The 26,407-nt window shown below is 40.9% G+C and overlaps 2 protein-coding genes across 2 annotated transcripts in view; both read right to left on the bottom strand.

Annotated features, from left to right (window-relative positions):
* LOC126766095 (ankyrin-3-like) overlaps nucleotides 1-26,407 on the bottom strand; it is a 58,141-nt gene that overhangs the window by 17,436 nt on the left and 14,298 nt on the right. The gene's annotated exons all lie outside the window — the stretch shown is intronic.
* The window catches only part of LOC126766148 (uncharacterized), an 897,272-nt gene continuing 885,239 nt past the window's right edge, over nucleotides 14,375-26,407 (bottom strand). Inside the window, exon 3 of the mRNA XM_050484014.1 lies at nucleotides 14,375-17,269. Coding sequence (XP_050339971.1) covers nucleotides 16,034-17,089 — 1,056 coding nt within the window. The 5' untranslated portion in view covers nucleotides 17,090-17,269 and the 3' untranslated portion in view covers nucleotides 14,375-16,033. The remainder of the gene's footprint in view (nucleotides 17,270-26,407) is intronic.

Below are 26,407 nucleotides of genomic sequence, written 5' to 3'. Positions count from 1 at the left end.
GTAGTCTCCAATTACAGGGCTATTTCTGAACTTTCTACTATTTCGAAAATTTTTGAGTGTTCTGTTAAAAATAAATTATTTTTTACAGTAAAATCAATAATTAATTTCAATCAGCTTGGGTTTGTCTCGGGACGCTCCACTGTGTCAAACTTAGTGGTTTTTAGCGATTATTGTATGCCTGCATTCTCCGCAGGATTTCAGATAGATTGTGTCTACACAGATTTCTCTAAAGCCTTCGATAAAGTTTCACAAAAAATAAAAAAAAATTAAAATTAAAAAATTATCATCTTTAGGATTTCTGTCGGTTTTCTTGCAGTGGATTAAATCTTATTTGCACAATAGATGATGCGTTGTTAGTGTCGATGGAGTGTCATCTGATTCATTCATTGCGTCTTCGGGAGTGCCACAAGGAAGCGTCTTGGGTCCACTTCTCTTTGTGCTGTTTATCAATGACATCTCCTGTTGCTGCTCTTTCGCTAACTTTCTGTTATATGCAGATGACTTAAAAATTTTTGCAATAACCAAAAACTCACAAGATGTATTCAAACTTAAATGTGATATTGATACTTTTAATGATTGGTGCCTGAAATCGAAGCTTTTTCAGAATCTAGATAAATGCTCTCAGATTTCTTATGGTAGGGGACGTAACATCTTATCTTCAAGTTACAATATTTTTAATTGCGTCCTAAAATGTGTCACTGAAATCAAAGATCTTGGGGTAATCAAGATTTTCAAAAGATTTTTCTTAAATTTGCTCTCCGCTCCTCAAAGTTTGTTGACCCAATACCATCGTATACATCTCGTTTATTGCTTTTACATCTTAAATTACTGGAAAATCGACGGTCTGTGCTCTGCCTTTCATTTGTTTTCAATGTATGAAATGGAGATATTGACTGTCCCTATTTATTAGGGAAAATTAACTTCAATACTCCTCAGTGTTGTCTCAGATCTGTTTCCCCATTTTATTATAAAAAGCAAAGTACTAATTTTGCTGAACATGCTCCTCTCAAGCGTGCTATGCGTGAGTTCAACTCGATTTCCGAGAACGTTCTTCTAGATTTTTCTCACTCTAGGGTATCCTTCATTAATACCCTCAATTCTGTTTTTTAGTTTAAGTTATCTACTTATGTAACTGTAGTTTAATTCTCCATTAGTCTGTAAGAATTAATGTTCATAGACTTAACTAAATAAATAAATGAATAAATAAATTAGAGCGAATATTTCAATGGCCTTGTTATCGTACGGGTAGTGTTGCAAATGTGCTGCGTATTGTAACTAAAGGGTCTGAGTCCATGAGTCATGACCAGTTGAAGCAGTACAAATCGGGTACGCCATTTGAGCGAATTCGTATGGATGTGGAACGTTCAACTCCCACCAATAAATTAGGAAACCGACAAGGGTTCGCTAAAGTCTAATTGCAGAAATGCATAGAAACCACTCCCAATGGTAAAGAAACAGCAGCCTCTGATGAAATACTCCAATTTTGATGACGACCACAGCAAGTGTAATAAAGACTACTATTTAAGGGCATGTCTTCGGATGCCCAGTTCCTAAACTAGGAAGATACCGCTGCCCGGTCAACCAATGTAGAGCCTGAGGACACGCCTAAAAAAGAGGAAGCTTCAGTGGAGTTAATTCGACATATTCGAAACCAGATCGATAACGTTGTGATATATGGACGACATGTATCCATTGTCTTTAACGTGCGCACGCTCCGGAGACCTAACATCGACTGGAACTTTGGGACGACATTTCAAACCCTTTACATGCAGCAATAAACGAAACCATTGGCTTTCATAAAGGTCACAAAAACAGCTCGAAAAATGAGGTATATCGTGTCGCAGTGGAGAGAAAGCGGACATTCTACATACCTCGCAATGCTGCGATCGATCACAATACAAGGATGGAGGGATAGATACCGAGAGTTGGGAAGCGAGACGGATAAGCGACCAAAATGCGTGAGTATGCTGAGAAGCCCGCCGACAGAGGTATTGCTCGAAAATTTTACGAAGAGGTACGGCTACTATCGGAAGGTTTCAAAACCGGAGCATACTATTGTAGGTCCTAAGTGGTGATCTAGTGGTTGATGTTTAGAGGATACTAAAGTTATGGAAGGATCGCTTAGCTAGCATGATGAACGACAGAAAATGTGTAACATCTAGAGATGGCGAACCCGATTCCTCAATCGATGGCTATGGAATAGGTGTTCCATTGTCGGACTATGATGAGGTTTGAGTAGTAATTTTCCGCCTGAAGAACAACAAACCGTCTGGGGCCGGTGGATTACCGGCCGAGCTATTCAAATACGGCGACGAAGAACTGACAAGGTATATGCATCAGCTTCTTTGCAAGATATGGTAGGATGAAAGCATTCCCGACGATTGGAGCTTCCGCAAAAGGAAAGCCCTACAATCTGCGCCATTTACCGTGGAATAAGCCACCTTAATGTCGCATATAAGGTCTTATCGAGCTTAGGGTCTGAAAGGCTGAAGCCCACCGTCAACAAACTGATTGAACCTTATCAGTGTAGCTTTAGACCATGTTCTAAATCGTAGAAAAGAGCCGTGAACGGAAGATCGACAGACACGACCTTTTCCTCGATTGTAAAGCCATCTTCTACAACAGAAAAAGGGACTGATTCCATGCCGCGATGTCTGACCTTGGTATCCCCCAAAGCTATATAGTGCGGTAGCATGGACGATGACAACATCTGATGAGTCAACTTACGAGTTTTCTACAGATAGGTTCTGCGGAAGATTTATGCATTACCAACGGCGAGTATCGTATTCCTCAATAAAGAAGACGAATATGAAATACTTAGAGAACATGTCGCAAGCGTGTTCGAATGTTATTGTTCAATGATGGTGTGTCTGGTGTTGTTTCTTCTGCTTGCGCGTACGTGTGATTTACGAATTCATATATATGACTGATATTGTTTAAATGACTTAAGCATCCACCCACTCTACCCGGGAAAAACTGGCGCACCCTAATAAGACAGCTTAGTTCACCACAGCTGAGAACACGACAACACAAGCCTATACACCAAAAAGCTTATCAAAAAGGATGGACAACGAGAAAGCAGATACATTCGCTTACGCAATTCGTCCGACACGATCCGATTCCCCACTGCGCCGCGTAGACTTTACTTTCGTTTTAACCTTACCGCCATATACCTCACTGTTAGCAGCTTTCGTTACATACAAAATTCGCCAGAACTCTACGTGATTCAACAACAATTTCGCACTGGGATAATTTATACACCGAAGTTCCAATTCTATTTCGATCTATTGAAAATTGTATCGTATTTTAAATTTATCAAACATTAAAGTTAATTGTACACAAAATTACTCGCGCATTTTCATTTGTATGTTTAATAGCGGGTGTAAGTGAGTTGTGCATACCCTACCCAATGGGATATTATTCATGGTCCCTTAACGAAAGGCACCTTTGGTTCACAAACAAACAGACATACGTATTAAAATATTAAAATCAAAAATAATTATGGTGGCAAAATTCAAATGCAAAGTTAAAGATATACATATGTATGTACATAAAGTGCTGTGGAGAAAACTAAAACAATAAGTGCAGTGACATAAAACAAAAAGATCATGTTTACATAAATACGTACATATATAACAAACAAAAAAAAAACAACCAAATCAAAAGACCGCATCACAACAAGAAGAAAATTAACTTCGTTTCAACAAACAAAAACAAACGTGTCGCGAAACTCCCAAACGAAAAATGAAAAACAAAAATCCACACAATCGGGCGCGTTAAAGAAAAAAAAAATAAAATAAAAGCAAATTAAAAGAAATAAACAAAGCGGGCGCGAAACTAAAACTATATAAAATAAAAACAACAATTTAAAACGGGAGCAACACAACACAGCTGGACATCGCAGAGACCTGCATACACCAACGAGAGACAATTGCACGAAAACAACAAGAAGGTAGCTGGAGCAGAGAAAGAGAGACAAACGCAGAAGGCAGCATAAATAAATACAAAAAAATAAAGCTCCTGAAGGAACAAAGTGAGCGTATTCAATCTAATTTTATATAATTTGTAATATGCATATATGTATAAAACAACAAACTGATTTACATATACGTACTATTATAAAATCGGTAATCAAAATCCGTTTTAACATCACAATTAAACGGTTGCCAAACTTATAAGATCCAAGTTTAATCTACGGGAAAAACCTATAAAAGTTTGGTATAAAAATACATTTATCTAAATATTTAAAAATTTAAACAAACAAATTTTCAAATGCCTATATGTTAAGCTTATTTTGGTTTATTCAAACACAATCTCTTAACAAAACAAAAAGCAGCCAATATTCAAGCATTCACATGAGAAAAATTTCCGGCAGCCCCTTATGCTTGATAAAACAATGAGCACGACTGCATACAGTAAAAAAGCAAAGGCAGAAATATTTGCAAACATAAAACAGAGACAAAAACACCAAGAAAACTAATAACTATATTTATATACATATATGCATATATGGAAACAGATATTCATTATATTATTCATTATAAATATATCATACATATGTATGTATAATTGCCAAGCGAAATATATATATATATATACATATATTTACATACATCTAGACGACGGTTCTAATAGATACTATGTAAAAGTGCTTATGAACATCTACATTAATATGTAAGTATATAAGAGAAAGTAACTTTTTCGATACCGCGTTCAAGCTCTCTCTCTCAAAAAAAGTATTATAACATTTACATACAAATATACGGCAAAGAATCTACCGTTTATACAAAAAACAAAATCTCACAAAAAGAAAAAAGTTCAACAAAACATAAAACTGGTGAGAACTATATAAAATACATATTAACACATAAACATTGGTACACACAAATATTCAAAGTCCACATTGGCATCTATCCGGCAATACCTCTTGTTCTTTGCCAAACAAAAACAAGCAGGATTGCATACAAAAAGCAAATTGATCTCTCTAACGAGCTCTCAATTGCTTAAGAACAAAAACATAATTATAAACACATACAAACAAATACTAATGTAAAAGGCGTATTGATCTCTTCAACGAGCTCTCAATCGCACAAAACATAAGTCCGAGTATTAGGGTGTACCTAAATACAAAATATTCGGTCATTAAATATTTTAATATATGTATAAAAACGCGGTTGAATAGTAATTAACCATTCAAAATAAAATATAAATAAAAATAATACCATTAATAAAAGAAAAAAAAACCAAACGATATTAATAAAATATACGTTTGTACCGAAATAATAAACTCTTATTTACATAAAAGAGTATTCGGTTTCAAATCATACTATATTCCTATTAAAATCAGTCTACACTGAGAAAATTTTAATTAATTGAATAATTATTATTGGAGAAATAGAAAAGATGAATGACGATATAAGTCAAATTACACTTGCAGGAGCTACACGCTCTAAACAGGTTGCTAAATTTGTTTCACAAAGTGAAAGTTTAATAAGATACTGCACTCGGTTTTCATCTTCGCCTATTCAGGCAAACTCTGAATCCGCATTAGAAATAAAAAAGGAAAATCTCGATAATTTTTGGACTCGTCTCCAAGTGGCTCATGACGCCATAGTAGGTTCTGACGATTCAGACCTATCACAAACGTTGAAACAATCGGCTTACGTGATATATGAAAACTGCTTAGACCAATTTGAAGAAACGAAAGCTATGATCTCCGATCAATTGAAGCTAATAAAAGCCATTGCACCTACTCCCCACAGTAGAGTAGAGCTGCCACAAATACAACAATATCAAGAGGCAAGTTCAGGCATCCAACTCGAGGTGCCCGCATGTGATACAGAAACCTTTTACGGAGGTTATGAAGAATGGCCGTCCTTCCGGGACATGTTCACAGCCGTTTACATCAACCATCCACAACTATCAAAGGTACAAAAACTGTATCACCTCCGATACAAAACAAAAGGTCAAGCAGGCGAAATAGTTAAACAGTTTGCATTAAATGACGACAATTTCAATTTGGCTTGGGAAGCTCTAAAAGCTAGATTTGAAAACGAAAGAATACTGGTCGATAAACAAGTAACGACACTAATGAACTTGCCAAAAGTTAAGAAAGGAACAAGTGTAGAATTCATCAAACTAGAATCCACTGTTTCAAATTGCTTGTCGATTCTATCGACACTAAATATTCCCACAGACAGCTGGGATCCTATTCTGGTAAACATTTGCACCGCCGCATTACCAGAAAAGTCGTTACTTCTATGGGAGCAATCGCTCTCATCACGAAAAGAGTGCCCAACGTGGCAACAAATGAAAGATTTTCTCACCACCCAATATGAAATTGCGGAAAGGTTAGAAGAAAAAATAATCAAAACTAAGAACAAACACGACCAAAATGGAAGCTTAAATAGACCCCAAGTTAGTAACAAAGTCAATTCAAACAAAAACTTTTACAAAACGCAATCGTTCACATCCGAACAGAAAAAACATACTTCATGCGAACTATGTAAAAGAGGGCATAAACTTATATCTTGCGAGAAGTTCAAAAAATTAAACATTAACGAAAGGAACAACTTTGTCAGATCAAAAAGACTCTGTACAAACTGCTTGTCCCATACACACAATCTTAAAAATTGCAAAAGCAAATTTAACTGCTTATATTGTCATAAAAGACACAATTCAATGCTTCATTACGGCAGATATCCCATCTCACCCCAAAGAAGCGCTTATTCACAAAGAACCACGGGTATAATTGCAAAAGCAAATCCCGAAAACCAAAATTCGAAAAATTGCCAAGAGACACCATGTTGCTCAAAGGCACAAAAAGTTCAAACGCTGCACAGCGAAACACAAAGTGGACTAGTTACAGAACTAGTTACCACCATGCCAACTAAAGTTGAGTATAAAACAAACAGATACCTTAATTCACAATTAAGGAAATTTCGAATGTTCAGGAAACTTCCTATAATAACAAACAAAACTATAAAAGATCGGTATTGTGAGCACTTCTCTAAAGCCACAACTACTAGATCAAATAATGGCCGGAACGTCGTACGACAACCACTAGAGCCACAATTTTCTAATACCCCATATAAAAGTAGGAAAAACAAGGTCAGATTCCTTCTGACAACCTCATACCAAAAAACACATATATGTTCGTAACTTTTCGGCCCCGCAGGATGGCTTTCGCCAATAATGGAAAAAAAACCAAATCTGAACAAATCCTAGAGCGGTGGCGGGCTACTAAACGCCAAATTAGTGCACACGCACTAAAACATTAAATATACTATAACATAGTTGTATCAAAAATTCGAAAAATCGACACCTTTCATAAATTTTCAAAAAAAATAAAATCTCCATAGAAATTTAAGGGATCACCATACTCCCAATGCGATACAGTGACACACCTACACTTACAAAAGGCAAAGGTCGCTATTATCACATCTATTCAAGCGCTCCTCATATGGGTGGGTTATGTAAATCAGCTATACAAAGCTTCCAATTAAGTATACAAAATTATCTACTCCACGAATCGAAGCCGTTCTCTATTCACGGCCACTCTCTCGCAAGATCCCCCTATTGTCACAGTCCTAACTCCAGGGCTAAGGAGGACCCATTCCGGCCATATCTGAGCCAGGCGTGGAGTTACTATCCTTTATAAGCCGATAACATAGAAAAGGCAAAAAATAAACAACTGGTATACCATACCAATGAAATAAGAAATTTAAATAACCGCTAATGAATTGAATAAAAGCTAAAAAACGCATACACATGTTTACTACAACAATAAGCCGGATAAACCCGCAAAATATAGGTCCTAGCCATATGCACTTAAAAGTAAATAAATAACTAATATTATGTTAATTACCAAAGGCATTTTCAGGATTCGCAGCATGTAATCTGCGCCCTCGGCAACTCTACTAGCAGTATGCCGAAATACATGCAACAGCATAAAAGCGTAATACTAGGCAAAATATTCGCCTAGGGGGCCCAGGATGTTTAAATGACTTAAGCATCCACCCACTCTACCCGGGAAAAACTGGCGCACGCTAATAAGACAGCTTAGTTCACCACAGCTGAGAACACGACAACACAAGCCTATACACCAACAAGCTTATCAAAAAGGATGGACAACGAGAAAGCAGATACATTCGCTTACGCAATTCGTCCGACACGATCCGATTCCCCACTGCGCCGCGTAGACTTTACTTTCGTTTTAACCTTACCGCCATATACCTCACTGTTAGCAGCTTTCGTTACATACAAAATTCGCCAGAACTCTACGTGATTCAACAACAATTTCGCACTGGGATAATTTATACACCGAAGTTCCAATTCTATTTCGATCTATTGAAAATTGTATCGTATTTTAAATTTATCAAACATTAAAGTTAATTGTACACAAAATTACTCGCGCATTTTCATTTGTATGTTTAATAGCGGGTGTAAGTGAGTTGTGCATACCCTACCCAATGGGATATTATTCAGATATAGTATTTTTCTATGCGGATGAAGGAACTCTGCAAAAAGTAGGACCATATTATGTACTGGGACAGGACCCCGCTATCTTGCAACCAACGCTAGTGACTGAAGTGTTCGAAACATATTAAAAAATATAGATATACTAATTTACATTACATATTCTGTCCCAACGCTGCATAACATGGTACCACCCACCAAAATAATTTGTTTAGTTCACCATATCCTCTACTTAAACTAGACACGTTTTTGACTTGTGAAAGGGGTCTGAATAAGACAATTGTTTTTATTGTTATTGATTTTATTTGTTATTATATTTTTTTTCTTTAATAATTATTTGAAAAGACCTTTAAAATATACAGTTTTTCTTGACATGGACTCTTACTTAATATTCTCAATGGTCGGCAAAAATTCTTCTTAGCTGGATCCTCTGCGCGGGTATCGACTGGGTAATGGGTGTCGTTGCTTACAATGTCATGATCTCAAGCTGACTCTTCTGCAGGCAGGCGACTCCTGGCGAAGGCTGACGTACTTTCCCAAATATCCCCTTATGTGGGACTACTTTACATGCTTCCTCAGAAGTAGGAGAATGGGTTATACAACGGGCATTGCTATTGAGCTACCTAGCGGTAGATATAAAATATTAGGGGTAGAGACCCTGGGGAGCGGACAGGAATATGAGTCCAAACTCTGGTGAGAGAAAAGGTTGCGGGGGTTGTAGTGGTACTGCCAAACCAGCGTTACAACGTACAAGTACTAAAGTCGAACCAATAAAGCGCTGTAAGCATTAACGCGAAACAGAAAGAAGAGCTTCTTTGCTCTCCTGTTCAGTCTTACCACGAAAGCGCTGTAAGCATTAACGTGGAAAAGGAAGAAGAGCTTCTTTGCTCTCCTATGTAGTCGACCGATAATTCCAACTCTGACAACAAGAGAGGGCCCCGGAAGGAGAAAAGCAAGGAGGGGTTGAAGGCAAATGCGAGGTACCAGGCAGCAGTCGGAATGTGCACCAGCATACTGCTTGAAAGAGGTAACGATCAACGGAAGGCAATATAAAAGCGCCCCGAAAAAGAAGAAGTGCAACAACGTAGACGACAGAATCATGACGTGCCAAGTAGTGACCAGAGGGCGTTAATCGTGTCGAAATCTATCAACGAAGATGTGGGCCAAAGCTAAATCCTCCAGATCAATAAGGTGGCAGAGGTTATTCTGCACGCAAGGTTCGCGAAAATGGCGTTAAGCATTGGACATTTGGAAGCATTGCCTCACGGACGGCAACAAAATCTCGTTGGAGACGGGTGAAGTAGAAAATGATCTCGGCATAGAAAGGATCACGGCTATTTCACTTTTTCTTCAGGAGGTAGAGAAAGAACCCAGTCAGCAATCTGATGGTATAAAACCAAGAGCTGAGGGTACTCCAAGTGAACCTTCACAACAGTAAAATCGCCTCTGTCGAACTTCTTCTTAATTTAAAGAAGGGCGACTTCAACGTGGCTTAAGTCCAGCAGCCATGTCTTGCATCGGGTAACGTGGTCGCTGGGCTGAAGTCAGAAACGAAAATATACAACATACAGCCCGCGCGTAATACACAAGGTAAAATCAGCGATATTGATAAAAAAAAGTATTTTTTCCAATACTGATTACAGTCTCTCCACAGATGATCTATTATTTGCATCCTGCAGATGGAAGCAGGTGTTGGTGGTAGGCGCCGATGTTAGCACCCATCACACGGTTCGGGTCAGCCCGACGTCTATCGTCGAGGTGAGTGCACAGTCAATTATATTTTACAAAGTAGTCTAATGGTACCTAATCGAAGTGAGGCATTGGTAGAAAACTGGAGAGTGCTAAGAAAACCGTCGTTCTCTGACCATAGATACACCTACTTCTTAATAAAGTCGGAGGCAAAGATCAATTACGAGGTTAGGAGAAATCCCAGGAATACAAACTGGGATCTCTACATGCAATAGTAAATTTGACAAGAGACTTAGACCTTGCGTGTACAACTCATACGAAAAGCTTGAAAGGGGCCTGACTATATTTATGAATGCCCTCAATATAGCTTTTCACTACGCATGCCCTACGCTGCGACTCAAGCACAAAACGGAGCCACCTCGGTGGAACAAGAAGCTTGGGTCTTGTATACGCAAAATACGGGAATGTTTCAACTGGGCCAAACTAACAGAAAGCGAGGACTGTTGGAATGAGTATAAAGATCTTCTAAGAGACTGCAAGAAGTTTTTGCGCAGGACAAAGCGAGAATCCTGGAAAACTTTTGTAGGGGATTTGAAGAGGCCAACGAAGTGGCGAGACTTAGGAAACTTCTTCTCTTCTCAATTGGCGTAGACACCGCTTACGCGATTATAGCGGAGTTAACAACAGCGCGCCAGTCGTTTCTTCTTTTCGCTACGTAACGCCAATTGGATATTCCAAGCGAAGCCAGGTCCTTCACCACTTGGTCCTTCCAACGGAGTAGAGGTCTTCCTCTTCCGGCGAGTACTGCGTCGAATATTTTCAGAGCTGGAGTGTTTTCATCCATCCGGACAACATGACCTAGCCAGCGTAGCCGCTGTCTTTTAATTCGCTGAACTATGTCAATGTCGTCGTATATCTCGTACAGCTCATCGTTCCATCGAATGCGATATTCGCCGTGGCCAACGCGCAAAGGACCATAAATCTTTCGCAGAACTTTTCTCTCGAAAACTCGTAACGTCGACTCATCGGTTGCGACGACTGTTTGTTTGATGACAGGAGATATTCCGTTTTGCCCTCGTTCACTGCCAGACCCATTTTCTGTGCTTCCTTGTCCAGCCTGGAGAAAGTTGAACTAACGGCGCGGGTGTTGAGGCCGATGATATCAATATCATCGGCGTACGCCAGCAGCTGTACACTCTTATAGAAGATGGTACCTTCTCTATTTAGTTCTGCAGCTCGAACTATTTTCTCCAGAAGCAGGTTGCAGAAGTCGCACGATAGGGAGTCGTCTTGTCTGAAACCTCGTTTGGTATCGAACGGCTCGGAGAGGTCCTTCCTGATCCTGACGGAGCTTTTGGTGTTACTCAACGTCAGTTTACACAGCCGTATTAGTTTTGCGGGGATACCAAATTCAGACATCGCGGCATAAAGGCAGCTCCTTTTCGTGCTGTGGAAAGCAGCTTTGAAATCGACGAAGAGGTGGTGTGTGTCGATTCTTCTTTCACGGGTCTTTTCCAAGATTTGGCGCATGGTGAATATCTGGTCGGTTATTGATTTTCCAGGTCTGAAGCCACACTGATAAGGTCCAATCAGTTTGTTGACGGTGGGCTTTAATATTTCACACAATACGCTCGATAGAACCTTATATGCGATGTTGAGGAGGCTAATCCCACGGTAGTTGGCGCAGATTGTGGGGTCACCTTTTTTATGGATTGGGCATAGCACACTTAAATTCCAATCGTTGGGCATGCTTTCGTCCGACCATATTTTACAAAGAAGCTGATGCATGCTCCTTATCAGTTCTTCGCCGCCGTGTTTGAATAGCTCGGCCGGCAATCCCCCGCCGCTTTGTTGTTCTTCAGGCGGGTAATTGCTATTCGAACTTCTCCATGGTCGGGCAATGGAACGTCTGCTCCATCGTCATCGATTGGGGAATCGGGCTCGCCTTCTCCTGGCGTTGTGCGTTCACTGGCATCCAGCAGGCTGGAGAAGAGTTCCCTTCATAATTTAAGTATGCTCTGGGCATCGGTCACTAGATCACCTTTGGGGGTTCTACAAGAGTATGCTCCGGTCTTGAAACCTTCTGTAAACCGCCGCATGTTATCGTAGATTTTTCGAGCATTATCTCTGTCGGCCAGCTTATCAAGCTCTTCATACTCACGCATTTCGGCCTCTTTCTTTTTCTGTATGCAAATGCGTCTCGCTTCCCTTTTCAACTTTCAGTATCTATCCCATCCCGCACGTGTAGTGGTCGATCGTAACGTTGCGAGGTAGGCAGCCTGTTTTCTCTCCACTGCGACACGGACCTCCTCGTCGTACCAGCTGTTCTTTTGCACTTTCCGAAAACCAATGGTTTCGGTTGCAGCTGTACGTAAGGAGTTTGAAATGCCGTCCCACAGTTCCCTTATCCTGAATTGTTGACGAGTGCTCTCAGAGAGCAGGAGTGCAAGCCGAGTAGAAAATCGTTCTGCTGTCTGTTGTGATTGCAGCTTCTCGACGTCGAACCTTCCCTGTGTTTGTTATCGTGCGTGTTTTGCTGCACTGGGGCGGGCGCGAATTTTGGCTGCAACGAGATAGTGGTCCGAGTCGATGTTAGGACCTCGGAGCGCACGCACATCTAAAACACTGGAGACGTGTCTTCCGTCTATCACAACATGATCGATCTGGTTGGTAGTTTTTCGATCCGGAGTCAGCCAGGTAGCTTCATGAATCTTCTTATGCTGGGGTCTAGTACTACAGATGGCCATATTTCGGGCCTCGGCTAAGTCAATCAGCCTCATCTGGGGATGTTTCGTCGTGGAGGCTGAATTTACCGACCGTAGTGCCAAAGATACCTACTTTTCCCACCCTGGCGTTAAAGTCGCCAAGCACGATTTTGACATCGCGGCGGGGGGAGACTTAGGAAACTGTTATCCAAAAGCCTCGCTTCGCTCGGCCTAATGCGCAAAAGTAGCGGAGAGGGGACGCACAACTGCCCGGACTCATTGAAAGACCTAGTCAGTGTGCACTTTCCAGGCTGTAAGGACGCGGTAAGTCTTAGCTACGACGGTAGTAAACGTTCCTGAACACATCTCTACGGAGAATAAAAAAGAATGGACATTCGGCTCATTCGACCCATACAACAGAATTCGCTCTGCCTATTCGTGCCATGGCTAAAATCGCTTTTTAGAGGATGCATGAAGTTCAGCTATGTAAAACAAGGTCAGTAGAGACTGCACTCCATACACTAGTGTTTAATATCCAAGGGCTCTTAATTATAAGGAATACCCTCCTGGAGTATTCCTGGACATTTCTGGAGCGTTCAACACTGTCTCTATGGAATCTATTCTGAATAGTATCCAGTCAATAGGTGCTGATCCCGCTATACAACTCTGAATCAGAAGCTTTTTGGCCACTAGACGGATAAGAGTAGAATGAAACGACGTTAAAATGACCGTTTCTATGGACAATAGTAGTAAATATACAATTAAGGAACATTGAAGGCAAAGCCCCTAAGATAGTAGCATTTGCCGAAGACATTGCCATCTTAATAACGGGTAGGTGTTTACAGATTATTAGCAGTATTGTGACCACCACTCTCAATACAGAACTGGGTAGAGATAACGGATCTCAAGAAAACACAAAATTCCTCTATGGAGGTCTTCTTCGATAAATGGGACACAACTCTCTCTAAAGGATCGCACCAAGTACCTTAGTCTTGGTCAGCAAACTGCTATGGAAGCACAACATGGAGGAAAGAGTGAGAAAGGCCAACAACTCTTTATATGTGTGTAGGCAGATGCTCTGCACAACCTGGGACTCTCCCCCTCTATCATTTAGTGGTGCTACACAGCTATTGTTAGACTAATTCTGCTCCAGGGTACATTAGTATGATGGACAAGCGTACGGAAATCCACCTACCGAAAGGCAATGAAAAGGGTTCAGAGGATCGCTGTGCTGTTCATATCGGCATATTTAAGAACAACTCCAACGGCGGCTCTTGGACTGGTACTAAACCACCTATAGACCTCTTCGCTGAAAATTGTGCATCAAAATCGGCGGGACGGCTACGGGCTGGAGGAGAATTTACATATAGAACCTTCGAGCATAGCTCAGTGGGTAATAGCGGTTGAGCAAACACCGACTATCTCCCGCTTGTCGTATTTAGTGCAGTCATCATCGGAGCTTTCAACATAATAAAATTTACTAAAATTAAACAACGCACATGTAAAATTCAGTAATTTAATTACCAATAAATGTTTGGGAAATTTCTGCCGAAGTTTAGAAACTTTTTCTCTTCTCGCATTTTGATTATTTTAACACTCGGAGCATATGAAAACGTAAAATTTTATTAATGATATTTGGCAGAGTCGAATCAAATAGCCGAACAATCAAGAAAAAGACAATGCTCAAATATTGACGTAGTCCAGTGCAGCATAAAATGTGGTAATAGCCAGGCCTATTCGAGTCATAGTTCATTTGGACCACGTGGTCCTTTAATTTTGCGGGGAAAGGCACGTTCGAGAATATTTACATAGAAATTGAGTTCAAACATTAGACTCTTGTTTTCAGTTATCGTCTGTGGTTATTTTTCCAGCAATGCGAGTATATTGAATATATAAACGCGTAAGCGGTGTCTAATCTAGTAAAGAAGAACAAGACAGTCACACAAATAGGATAAGGTTTTTTAATGGAGGGCTTTAGTCTTTAGTTTCTTCTTCTTCTTAATTGGCTTAGACACCGCTTACGCGATTATAGCCGAGTTAACAACAGCGCGCCAGTCGTTTCTCCTTTTCGCTACGTGGCGCCAATTGGATATTCCAAGCGTAGCCAGGTCCTTCTCCACTTGGTCCTTCCAACGGAGTGGAGGTCTTCCTCTTCCTCTGCTTCCCCCGGCGGGTACAGCGTCGAATACTTTCAGAGCTGGAGTGTTTTGAACTATGTCAATGTCGTCGTATATCTCGTACAGCTCATCTTTCCATCGAATGCGATATTCGCCGTGGCCAATGCGCAAAGGACCATAAATCTTTCGCAGAACTTTTTTCTCGAAAACTCGCAACGTCGACTCATCAGTTGTTGACAACGTCCAAGCCTCTGCACTATATAGCCGGACGGGAATTATGAGCGACTTATAGAGCTTGGCTTTTGTTCGTCGAGAGAGGACTTTACTTTTCAATTGCCTACTCAGTCCGAAGTAGCACCTGTTGGCAAGAGTTATCCTGCGTTGGATTTCTAGGCTGACATTGTTGGTGGTGTCTACGCTGGTTCCAAGATAGACGAAATTATCTACGACTTCAAAGTTATGACTGTCAACAGTGACGTGAGAGCCAAGTCGCGAGTGCGACGTCTGTTTGTTTGATGACAGGAGATATTTCGTCTTGCCCTCGTTTACTGCCAGACCCATTTTCTGTGCTTCCTTGTCCAGCCTGGAGAAAGCAGAACTAACGGCGCGGGTGTTGAGGCCGATGATATCAATATCGTCGGCATACGCCAGCAGCTGTACACTCTTATAGAAGATGGTACCTTCTCTGTTTAGTTCTGCAGCTCGTACTATTTTCTCCAGAAGCAGGTTGAAGAAGTCGCACGATAGGGAGTCGCCTTGTCTGAAACCTCGTTTGGTATCGAACGGCTCGGAGAGGTCCTTCAAGATCCTGACGGAGCTTTTAGTGTTGCTCAACGTCAGTTTACATAGCCGTATTACTTTTGCGGGGATACCAAATTCAGACATCGCGGCATAAAGGCAGCTCCTTTTCGTGCTGTCGAAAGCAGCTTTGAAATCGACGAAGAGGTGGTGTGTGTCGATTCTCCTTTCACGGGTCTTTTCCAAGATTTGGCGCATGGTGAATATCTGGTCGGTTGTTGTTGATTTTCCAGGTCTGAAGCCACACTAATAAGGTCCAATCAGTTTGTTGACGGTGGGCTTTAATCTTTCACACAATACGCTCGATAGAACCTTATATGCGATGTTGAGGAGGCTAATCCCACGGTAGTTGGCGCAGATTGTGGGGTCACCTTTTTTATGGATTGGGCATAGCACACTTAAATTCCAATCGTTGGGCATGCTTTCGTCCGACCATATTTTACAAAGAAGCTGATGCATGCTCCTTATCAGTTCTTCGCCGCCGTGTTTGAATAGCTCGGCCGGCAATCCGTCGGCCCCTGCCGCTTTGTTGTTCTTCAGGCGGGCAATTGCTACTCGAACTTCTTCATGGTCGGGTAATGGTACGTCTGCTCCATCGTCATCGATTGGGGAATCGGGTTCTCCTTCTCCTGGTGTTGTGCGTTCACTGCCATTCAGCAGGCTGGAGAAGTGTTCCCTCCATAATTTAAGTATACTCTGGGCATCAGTGACTAGATCACCTTTGGGGGTTCTACAAGAGTATGCTCCGGTCTTGAAACCTTCTGTAAGCCGCCGCATTTTTTCGTAGAATTTTCGAGCATTACCCCTGTCGGCCAGCTTATCAAGCTCTTCATACTCACGCATTTCGGCCTCTTTCTTTTTCTGTCTGCAGATGCGTCTCGCTTCCTTCTTCAATTCTCGGTATCTATCCCATCCCGCACGTGTTGTGGTCGATCGTAACGTTGCGAGGTAGGCAGCCTGTTTTCTCTCCGCTGCGGCGCGGCACTCCTCGTCGTACCAGTTGTTCTTTTGCACTTTCCGAAAACCAAGGGTTTCGGATGCAGCTGTACGTAAGGAGTTTGAAATGCCGTCCCACAGTTCCCTTATACCGAGTTGTTGATGAGTGCTCTCAGAAAGCAGGAGTGCAAGCCGAGTAGAAAATCGTTCTGCAGTCTGTTGTGATTGCAGCTTTTCGACGTCGAACCTTCCTTGTGTTTGTTGGCGTGCGTTTTTTGCTGCACAGAGACGGGTGCGAATCTTGGCTGCAACAAGATAGTGGTCCGAGTCGATGTTAGGACCTCGGAGCGCACGCACTGGAGACATGTCTTCCGTCTATCACAACATGATCGATCTGGTTGGTAGTTTTTCGATCCGGAGACAGCCAGGTAGCTTGATGAATTTTTTCGCCCATATTTCGGGCCCCGGCGAAGTCGATCAGCCTCAACCCATTTGGGGATGTTTCCTCGTGGAGGCTGAATTTACCGACCGTAGTGCCAAAGATACCTTCTTTGCCCACCCTGGCGTTGAAGTCGCCAAGCACGATTTTGACATCGTGGCGGGGGCATCTCTCATAAGTGCGTTCCAAGCACTCATAAAAGGCATCTTTGGTCACATCGTCCTTCTCATCCGTCGGAGCGTGGGCGCAGATCAGCGATATGTTGAAGAACCTCGCTTTGATGCGGATTGTGGCTAGACGTTCATTCACCGGAGTGAATGATAGTACTCGGCGACGGAGTCTCTCTCCCACCACGAATCCCACACCAAACGTGCGCTCCTTTATGTGGCCACTGTAGTAAATGTCACAAGGACCTACTCGTCTCTGTCCTTGTCCCGTCCATCGCATTTCTTGGACGGCGGTGATGTCAGCCTTTGTTTTTACGAGGACATCAACCAGCTGGGCAGCGGCACCTTCCCAATAAAGGGACCGGACATTCCAGGTGCATGCCCTTAATTCGTAGTCCTTCTTTCGTTTGCCATGGTCGTCATCAAAAGGGGGGTCTCTCATCCGAGGCTGCTGTTGGTTTTTCATTGGGGTGAGCTTTTTACGTGGCGGGTCCCAACCCCAGCGCACAACCCTATGCAGGGGTGTTTCGCCTTCTCACTTTAGCTCACCTTCGAACGGATGTTCTTAGGCTACCCAGAGGATACTTGGTCAAAGACCGGAAGTCGTGAGCTGCTTGAGTCATATGTAAAAGAATCGTTTCTGGCCACTCCCAAGTGAATGGCGATCAGAGAACTTTCCTCACTTGCGTGAACTTCTACACATGACCCCATCCTCCATCCGTCTTTAGTTTATTACTTGATAATTGGCATAAATTGTGGGGTCCCCTTTTTGTGGATTGGCAGAGCACACTTAGGTTCCAATCGTCGGGCTTTCATCCGACCATATCTTGAAAAGATGCTAATGTTTGCTTCTGACCAGTTCTTCGCCGACGTATTGGAATAACTCGGCCGGTAATCCTCACAGGGTAATTGCTTTTCGAACTTTTTCATGGTCGGGCAATGGATTGATTGCACCATAGTCATCGATTGTGAAATAGGGTTCACCAACCTTTTTTCCCTGCCATTCAACGGGCTGGAGAAGTGTTCCTTCCATAATTTTAGTTTGCTATGGGCAACAGTCCCTAGGTCACTCTCTCGGTCCTACAATAGTATGCTCCAGTCTTAAAACTTTCCGTTAGTCGCCGCACCTTTTCGTAGAATTTTCTGGCATTGCCCCTGTCAGCCAGCTTCTCAAGCTCTTCATAATCACACCCACTTTCGTTTTTGTCTCACTTCCAACTACTTCAAAAATATGAAAAACTTGATTTTATTATTGTTTTTATTATCTTTTTATATAATTTCAAAATCTATGTTTTTCTTTTTTTTAAATTTATGTGTGCCATATATGTGTATGTTTATACAATGTATATTGTACACGACATTGGGTCGTGCGTGGAAATTTTATATTATCATTTTATTTGATAAAGGTTTTCAAATGTACAAATTTTTGTCTAAATAAGGGCATGAACAGAGAAATAACACATTTTGAGTATGCAATAAAACTACGTTTATTATAAGTATAAACAGAGAATAAATTGTTTTTTTTTTATTAGCATATCATATATTGAGGGTAAATAACTTAGTTATAAACAACAAAGTAAAAAAATATTTTCAACAGTTTTTTTTATAAAATTCTTATTGAGTTAGGTATTTTGGTCTGGACGCAGAAATATCACAGTAGGCCACTTTTGCAGAAATTGAGACAATTTATTAGAAATGTTTTAAGTGTTGCTGCTTTGTTTTCCACAATGTATAAAAATTGGTTGGCAGCGTCGGACAAACTCTGCATTAATATCTCGCACTTAATTTGTGGAATTGAAAAGTGTTCAGCATTTTTGAACTTTTTCTTAGCAATCTGCATGTTAACATCGCTGCACAAATATTCAATGGGGTTTGCAATGGGACTTTTCGCTTAGGACCTCGATACTTTCTGCCTTGGGTCAAGAAAATCGCAGGAATCGAACACGAACATTTTCCATAATATTTTTGAGAATGTTAAGATATGAACATTGGTCTATTTCGTTCCGCGCTGACCATCGCGCTACCACCGCCATGCTTAACGGTTAATGGGTTATTAGATGTCTGAGACGGGGAGACGGACAAATGGTTTGCCTTCAGATTCAATTCGAGTAATTTTTGTTTCCGAACATCATCGAAACGCCTTCGTACAAGACTACTGGATACGCTAAACCCAAATTTCTCATTTATTTGAGCCATAATCTCTCAAGAAATATTAAAAGAATTAGCCTTGCATTTTTAGATGATGGCTCCATCAACATTTTTCATTGTTTTACGTGCAGGAGCTTTGCAGATTTTAGTATTTTTCAGCAAATTAGGATCACTTTAAACAAAATGTATGGCATTATATACCCCTATCTTCGAACAACCAGTCATTTTGACTGGTGTGGTAGTTTTGTTTTAAAATTTCTCCTTCATGTTACATTTTTTTTCTCTCAACAATGTCTGACTTTTCCAGCGATAACTTAAGAAATTATATTATAAATAGCATTTTCTCTCTTATTCAACGAATACAAAATAATTTCGTATCATGAGTACTTATACCAGCACCAGTCAAAATGACTGCTTCCAATTTCAATGTAAAATCATGCTGCGATTTGCTTACAGATCACGAATCAACAAGATTACTCGTTCTGTAAAACTACAAAGTGTTTCTTAGAACTTTTTAGAATTTCTTAGAATTTGGTATGATGATGATAATTATCAGGAAAAATCTTGATCGGTCGTAATTCTAATGTAAAACCTAATGCATTCATGCCATCATTTTCGAAAATATATTTAGTCGTTCATTTAGATCTGGAGACGTTGAATGTGTTATGATAAGAGAATAATTATATAATTTATAACAAACGGCATTTTTTTCAATTAGTATAAGGTGAGGAAAATTATTGCAAATATAATCTTTATGTAAGCATTATTTGTGATTTTAGTTTTGTAGGCCCTGAAAATGACAAAACGTTTGAAAATATCTGAAATTTTGGAAAATCTGAACGATATAGCAATGGAATTCTCTGATATTGAAGATGATGAACTCTATGGCAGTGATCAAGAAATTGAAAATGAAGTATGCGGTACCCAAGAAGAAATTTTTGAGAGTGAAAATAGTGACAATGAGGTTTTGTACGAAGAAAATATTCAGGACTCCTCAGAAAGTGACAGTGAATTTGAAAATATTTTGAATTCTCGTAAAAGAAGATTTATGCAAGTGCGTTCTAGATCTGAAGATGAAAATTAAAGTATACGACAAGGTAATCAAAATGAAATTTCTGCGGACGGAACTTGTTGGGAAAAAATACAAGAAGGGTCTGGTCCTGGAAGATTAGCACTTCATAATATCTTCAAAGACGTATCCGGTCCAACAGGATATGCAAAAAAAAAAAATTATGCAAGGTCAAGTAAGTAGCGCATTTTTTAGTAATCGACGATCGTATGCTTGAACATATAAGATTTTGCACGGAATTAGAAGCATCTCGAGTTTTGGATAAAAAATGGAACCTAACAGCAACAAAATTGAAAGCTTTCATTTTAGTTTTATATGGACGGGGAGCATACGAACAAAAAATTTAAAAGTTTCATATCTATGGAACGAAAAATGGGGACCAAACTTCTTTGCAAACACCATGAGTAGAAATGATTTTACGGAAATATTGAGGTTCATTCGCTTTGATAAAAAAAGTGAGAGAAGTCAACGTCTTCAAAACGATAAATTTGCTTTAGTATCAGCAGTATGGGATAGATTCATCAAAAATAGTATGCAATGCTACAAACCAGGACAAAATATTACAATAGACGAACAACTCTTGTCAACAAAAGCCAGATGTAGATTCACCCAATATTTGCCGAATAAACCCGACAAGTTTGGGATAAAATTTTGGCTAGCATCTGATGTTCAAACTAAGTATATTGTGAATGGGTTCCCTTATTTAGGAAAAGATGAGACACGAGTAAGATCATAGCCTTTAAGTGAATCTGTTGTGCTGCAACTTATAGAACCATTCACTATGAAGGGAAGAAATATAACAACCGACAACTTTTTCACATGCTTGCCGCTGGCATCTAAATTGCTAGCGAAAACAAAAGGGAAATGCCTAAAATTTGTAGAACAAAGAAGGATACTATGGTTCGATTTTCTTCATTACTGTATAAATCAAGTGGGTGCGTTCTTACAATCTACAAAAGTAAGCCGGAAAAAAAAAGTTTTTATATTAAGTTCGAAACATAAATCCGTCAGAGTTCATAAAAGTAACAAGCTATTACCTGAAACAGTTGAGTTTTATAATACAACTAAGTTTGGCGTAGATACTACAGACCAAATGGCAAAGAAATATAGCGTAAAATCAGGATCAAAAAGATGTCCACTCCATGTATTTTTTAATATTTTAGACTTAGCGGGCATAAATGCCTAGATCTTATATAGAGAAACAACAGGTGAAAAGATATCCAGAAAAGATTTTCTTTTTCGATTAGCAGATGAACTTGCCATTGAAAATACCGCGAAAAATGTTAAACCAGGAATGGAATCACGAGAAACTATTGTACCTACAACTTCAAAGACCTTACTTTGTTCACGCAAATGGTGTCAAATTGGGTACTGTAATAATAATAAAACTAGCACCATTTGTAATATCTGTAAAAATTTTGTATGCGGAAAATGCACTCAAAAGAAAATATATTTTTGTAGGAAATGTGAAAAATAATATACACGTACTACACAGCACAAAATTCCTTTTGTAAGCAACCAATCTTGTAACAAATAAATAAACTATATTATAAACTTTACAATTACGTATTTTTAAAGACCAGTCATTTTGACTGGTTTTGGTAGAAATAGCTTCGACAAAAGTTTGGTAGTTCCAGTGCTAAACATATGTTTGAAGCTTCATGGGCAGCACTTAAATGCTTGCTGTCAAACCAGCAACCGTTTTATCTCACTCTTCAATAATGGAATTCGACTGCATAGCACGCTTTTTATTTCAATCCGCGTTAATATAATTCATCTTCCGCGAACGCTATTAAACATCAACAAGAAAATTCGAGTAGTTTTCAACGCATCTATGAAGTCAACCTATGGGAATTCTTTAAACGATGCCCTCATGTTAGGCCCGCAGCTACAACAAGATCTATTTTCTATTTTGTTTCGCTTTCACACTCGACGTTTCGGAATCATAGCCGATATCGAAAAGGTATACCGCCACGTTTATGTCGCTAAAGAGGACACAGATTATCAACGCATAGTTTGTCGTTTGAATCCAGCAGATCCAGTTCGTAACTATCGTCTTTTAAGGGTCACGTATGGAGTCGCCTCAGCATCACATCTTGCTGTTAAGTCACTACATCGAGCCGCACTTAACGCGTCAAACGCAAGCAAGAAAGTCATTGAAGTTATAAGGTCAGACTTATAAATGGATGACTTACTATCTGGTGCTAATACATTTGATGAACACGCGCTCTCTGAAAGTGGGCTCGAACTACGCAAATGTGGAACTAATTCTCAAATGCTTAGAGATACCACACACATCTAAACAAATTTCACATCTCTTAGCCGATGGAGACCAAATCCGCACTCTTGGTACCATATGGCACACAAACAACGATTGGCTTTCTATAGCAGTGAGTTTTAACGACCTGCATACTAAACTTACAAAACGAAAGTTTTTCTCCGACTCAAGTAAGGTATTCGATCCACTGGGTTTGATGGCGCCCTGTACAATCCGCTCTAAGATTTGGTTACAGAAACTTTGGCGCTCAAATGTGGATTTTGATGAACCATTGCTAAAACTAAGCCGCTGGTTAGGAACTAGCAAAACTTCTGACTCTCAGTATCACATTTTACCGACGCATCAGAAGTCGCATGCGCAGCTGCACTTTACTGTCGCACACAATTTCCGGACGGTACAATTAAGGTCGTACTAGTAGCAGCAAAAACAAGAGTAGCGCCTCTGAAAACTATTTCGTTACCACGACTCCAGCTTTATGCAGCTCCTTTGGAAGCAAAGCTAGTGAAGCAAGTTCAATCAAATCTGAACCACACTTTATCAAAATTATACGCATGGACGGACTTAATGATTGCCTTAGCGTGGTTACAAGGCAACCCTAGCGGTTGGTCAGTATTTGTGGCCAATCGCGTCGCTGCAGTACAAGATGTTCTACCAGCAACGCACTGGAGGCACGTGGCGTCAGAGCACAATCCCGCTGATTTCGCTTCAAAGGACATATTACCATCGCAGCTTCTCACACATCAACTTTGGTGGCATGGTCCGCAATGGCTACATGAGAACAACAGTAACTGGCCGATTTCTGCAGAATCACACACTACAGATCTCGAGCTAAACTCTAGCAAGGCTGTAACACTGCTGACGCAAACTACTGACGATTGGGACTTTTTGACAAAGTATCACTGATTCAGCAAACTTAAGCGCATCACCGCTCATTTATTACGCCGGGATACGAAAATCCGACAGATTGTCTTGCGCTGAAATTCAAAACGCTGAAATAGCATTGGTAAACTATACTTTTTAAAAAGGAAATTCCTAATTACAGAGAAAATAAGCCAATACATACACGAAGCAGTCTAGCAAGACTACAATATTTTCTAGACGCAAATGGTATCCTACTAGTAGGAGGCTGCATAAAAAACGCACCGCTTCCAGACTATGTTAAACATCCTATAATAGTGCCGAAAAAATCACCGCTCGCTAAATTAATCACAGCAGAAGTACATCTTTTAACATTACATAGTGGACCTCAGATAATGCAAGCCGCGCTTCATCGAAAATTTTAGGTGCCGGGCATTCGTAACCTCGTCCGTGATATATATCGAAAATGCATTCGTTGTAGACGACCATGACAACAACTCATGGCTGATCTGCCTCCAAGTCGCGTCACTTCAAACAGATATTTTTTATTAGCGCAGTCGATTACGCTGGCCCTTACGCCGTGAAGTTTACGCATGGAAGAGGTGCAAAATCTACAAAGGCATACATATGCTCATTTATTTGCATGAGTACTGGTGCAATGCATCTCGAGCTTGCTGGAGACCTTTCTTCAATCGCTTTCATCGCTGCTTTCAAACGTTTTGTTAACCGGAGAGGGTACTGTAAGCACATTTACTCTGACAACGGCACTAATTTCGTGGGTGCTGAAAAGGAATTACGATTAGCATATGAACGCTGCATTCACGATGAAAGAGTGTCATTATATTTCGCTAACGCCCAAATATTTTGGCATGTCTGGAGGCTGGTATAAAACGTATCAAATATCATCTTAAGCGGGCCTTAGGTATTTGCTTCTAACTTACGAAGAACTTGCGACAGTACTGACTGAAGTTTAAGCCTATATAAACTCGTGTCCTCTTTGCTATATTCTTACAAATGCAAATGTCTTTGAAGTCCTCACTCCTGAACACTTCATGATTGGCGAACCGCTTAAGGGACTTCCCGACCCTTGATCATATCGCTACTGCCAACAATCATATGCTATGTGTTTAATACCGTTCGCGGAATATGAATTATATTAACGCGGATTGAAATAAAAAGCGTGCTATGCGGTCGAATTCCTTTATTGAAGACAGAGATAAAACGGAAGCTGGTTTGACAGCAAGCACATAAGTGCTACCCTTGGAGTTTCAAACATATGTTTAGAAAGATATTGCCAGATAGGCGCGAATACATATGTTTGATACTTGAATTTAACTTTTTTAACTTTATTTCTTTTCAGCCTGTAACATGGATGTTTTTTCTTCTTGACTTTTGTGCCCGGTGTTGCTACGGTCGTTTATTTCCGTCTACTTCGTCTACCACCAGCACTTGGTCGAGAACATTAGAGTAGGAGAAACTTTATTTGGATTTGGTAGAACCCTGGGCTGGTGGCAGCGACATTCTGGCATCTGAGTATGATGAGGTGACACTCATCAGAAATGGCTGCCGGGCTAATGTCGCAACCGCATCCCCCGTCGTCGCTACGGTTGAGACGACTCCTTCTTTACGCTGGTCGGCTCTGAAAAGATTGCCTCATAAACTTATTTTTGCATGGACAAGACAACAAACGACAAAAGCACAAACATCGAAGGAAAGGCGACGAAGGTAGGTGAAGGAAGGTGAAGGGATGTCGAAAGCCTGCCGGCAAGAGAAGAAATGATGAGTGGAATCTTCATACGCGGTGGAATCGCCAGCACTAACAGAAGAATCTATGCTAGAATTATGAAAGGGTCCACAGGAACAAGGCAGCTTTAGCAAGGAAGCTGAAGCCAAAATCGTGGAATGCTACGGTGGTAAGCATGCCGGTCAGGTATCTAACATGGGCGCTTCTGGAGGAAAGTCTGACGGATGAAAATCCTCTAGATTAACCTCCAACACGCGAAGGCGGCCTCCGTCAATCTTCTGCTTCGTCTGGAACAAGACGGAGACGATGTTGTCCTGACCCAGCAACAGTGGCTGACTAGTAACGGGATCTCTGGATTGACGACGAAAAGACATAAGCTGCTGGCGACCAAGGATGCAGGTAGAAAAAAAGCCTGTATGCTGGTCAGAAATGAATTAACGGTATTTCTTTAACATAATTTCTGCAACGCTGACGTAGTGACAGCAAAACTGGAGTAAGACACCGAAGATGTCTGGCTCATTTCCATGTACGCCATACGACGATGAGGTGAAGCCACCTTGCTGACGAAGACCTTGGCTGAAGCGTATCGGAATGGTGTCATTATCAGTTCCGACGCCAACTCACGACACTCAATCTGGGGTAGCTCAGATACCGAAAATAGACGTGAACTGCCCGCAAGCAGTGAGGAGGTTCTTGACTTCACCCTAACCTCACACGGGATTGCCCCGCTGATCGCACCGGAGTCGAACGCGTTGGCCACCACCGATGTGGTGGATGGGTGGGTCGAAGTCTTCAGCTCGGCGTGCAATACTGCACTGAATGGCCTGGGGACGAGTCAGAGTTACGATCGTCTCGAAGGCTGGCAAGGGCTCTCATGTTACGGCCAAGGATTTCAGGCCCATCAGCCTCTTCTGCTTTTTACTTAAAACTCTGGAGAGACTGATGGACCAGTATATAAGGAGGCGCATTCCGAGGGACTTT

The sequence above is a fragment of the Bactrocera neohumeralis genome, unplaced genomic scaffold (assembly GCF_024586455.1).
Source record: "Bactrocera neohumeralis isolate Rockhampton unplaced genomic scaffold, APGP_CSIRO_Bneo_wtdbg2-racon-allhic-juicebox.fasta_v2 cluster11, whole genome shotgun sequence".
NCBI classification, from domain to species: Eukaryota; Metazoa; Arthropoda; class Insecta; order Diptera; family Tephritidae; genus Bactrocera; species Bactrocera neohumeralis.
The sequence above is the reverse complement of the archived record's forward strand: the minus strand, read 5'-3'. Positions and strand labels throughout refer to the sequence as shown.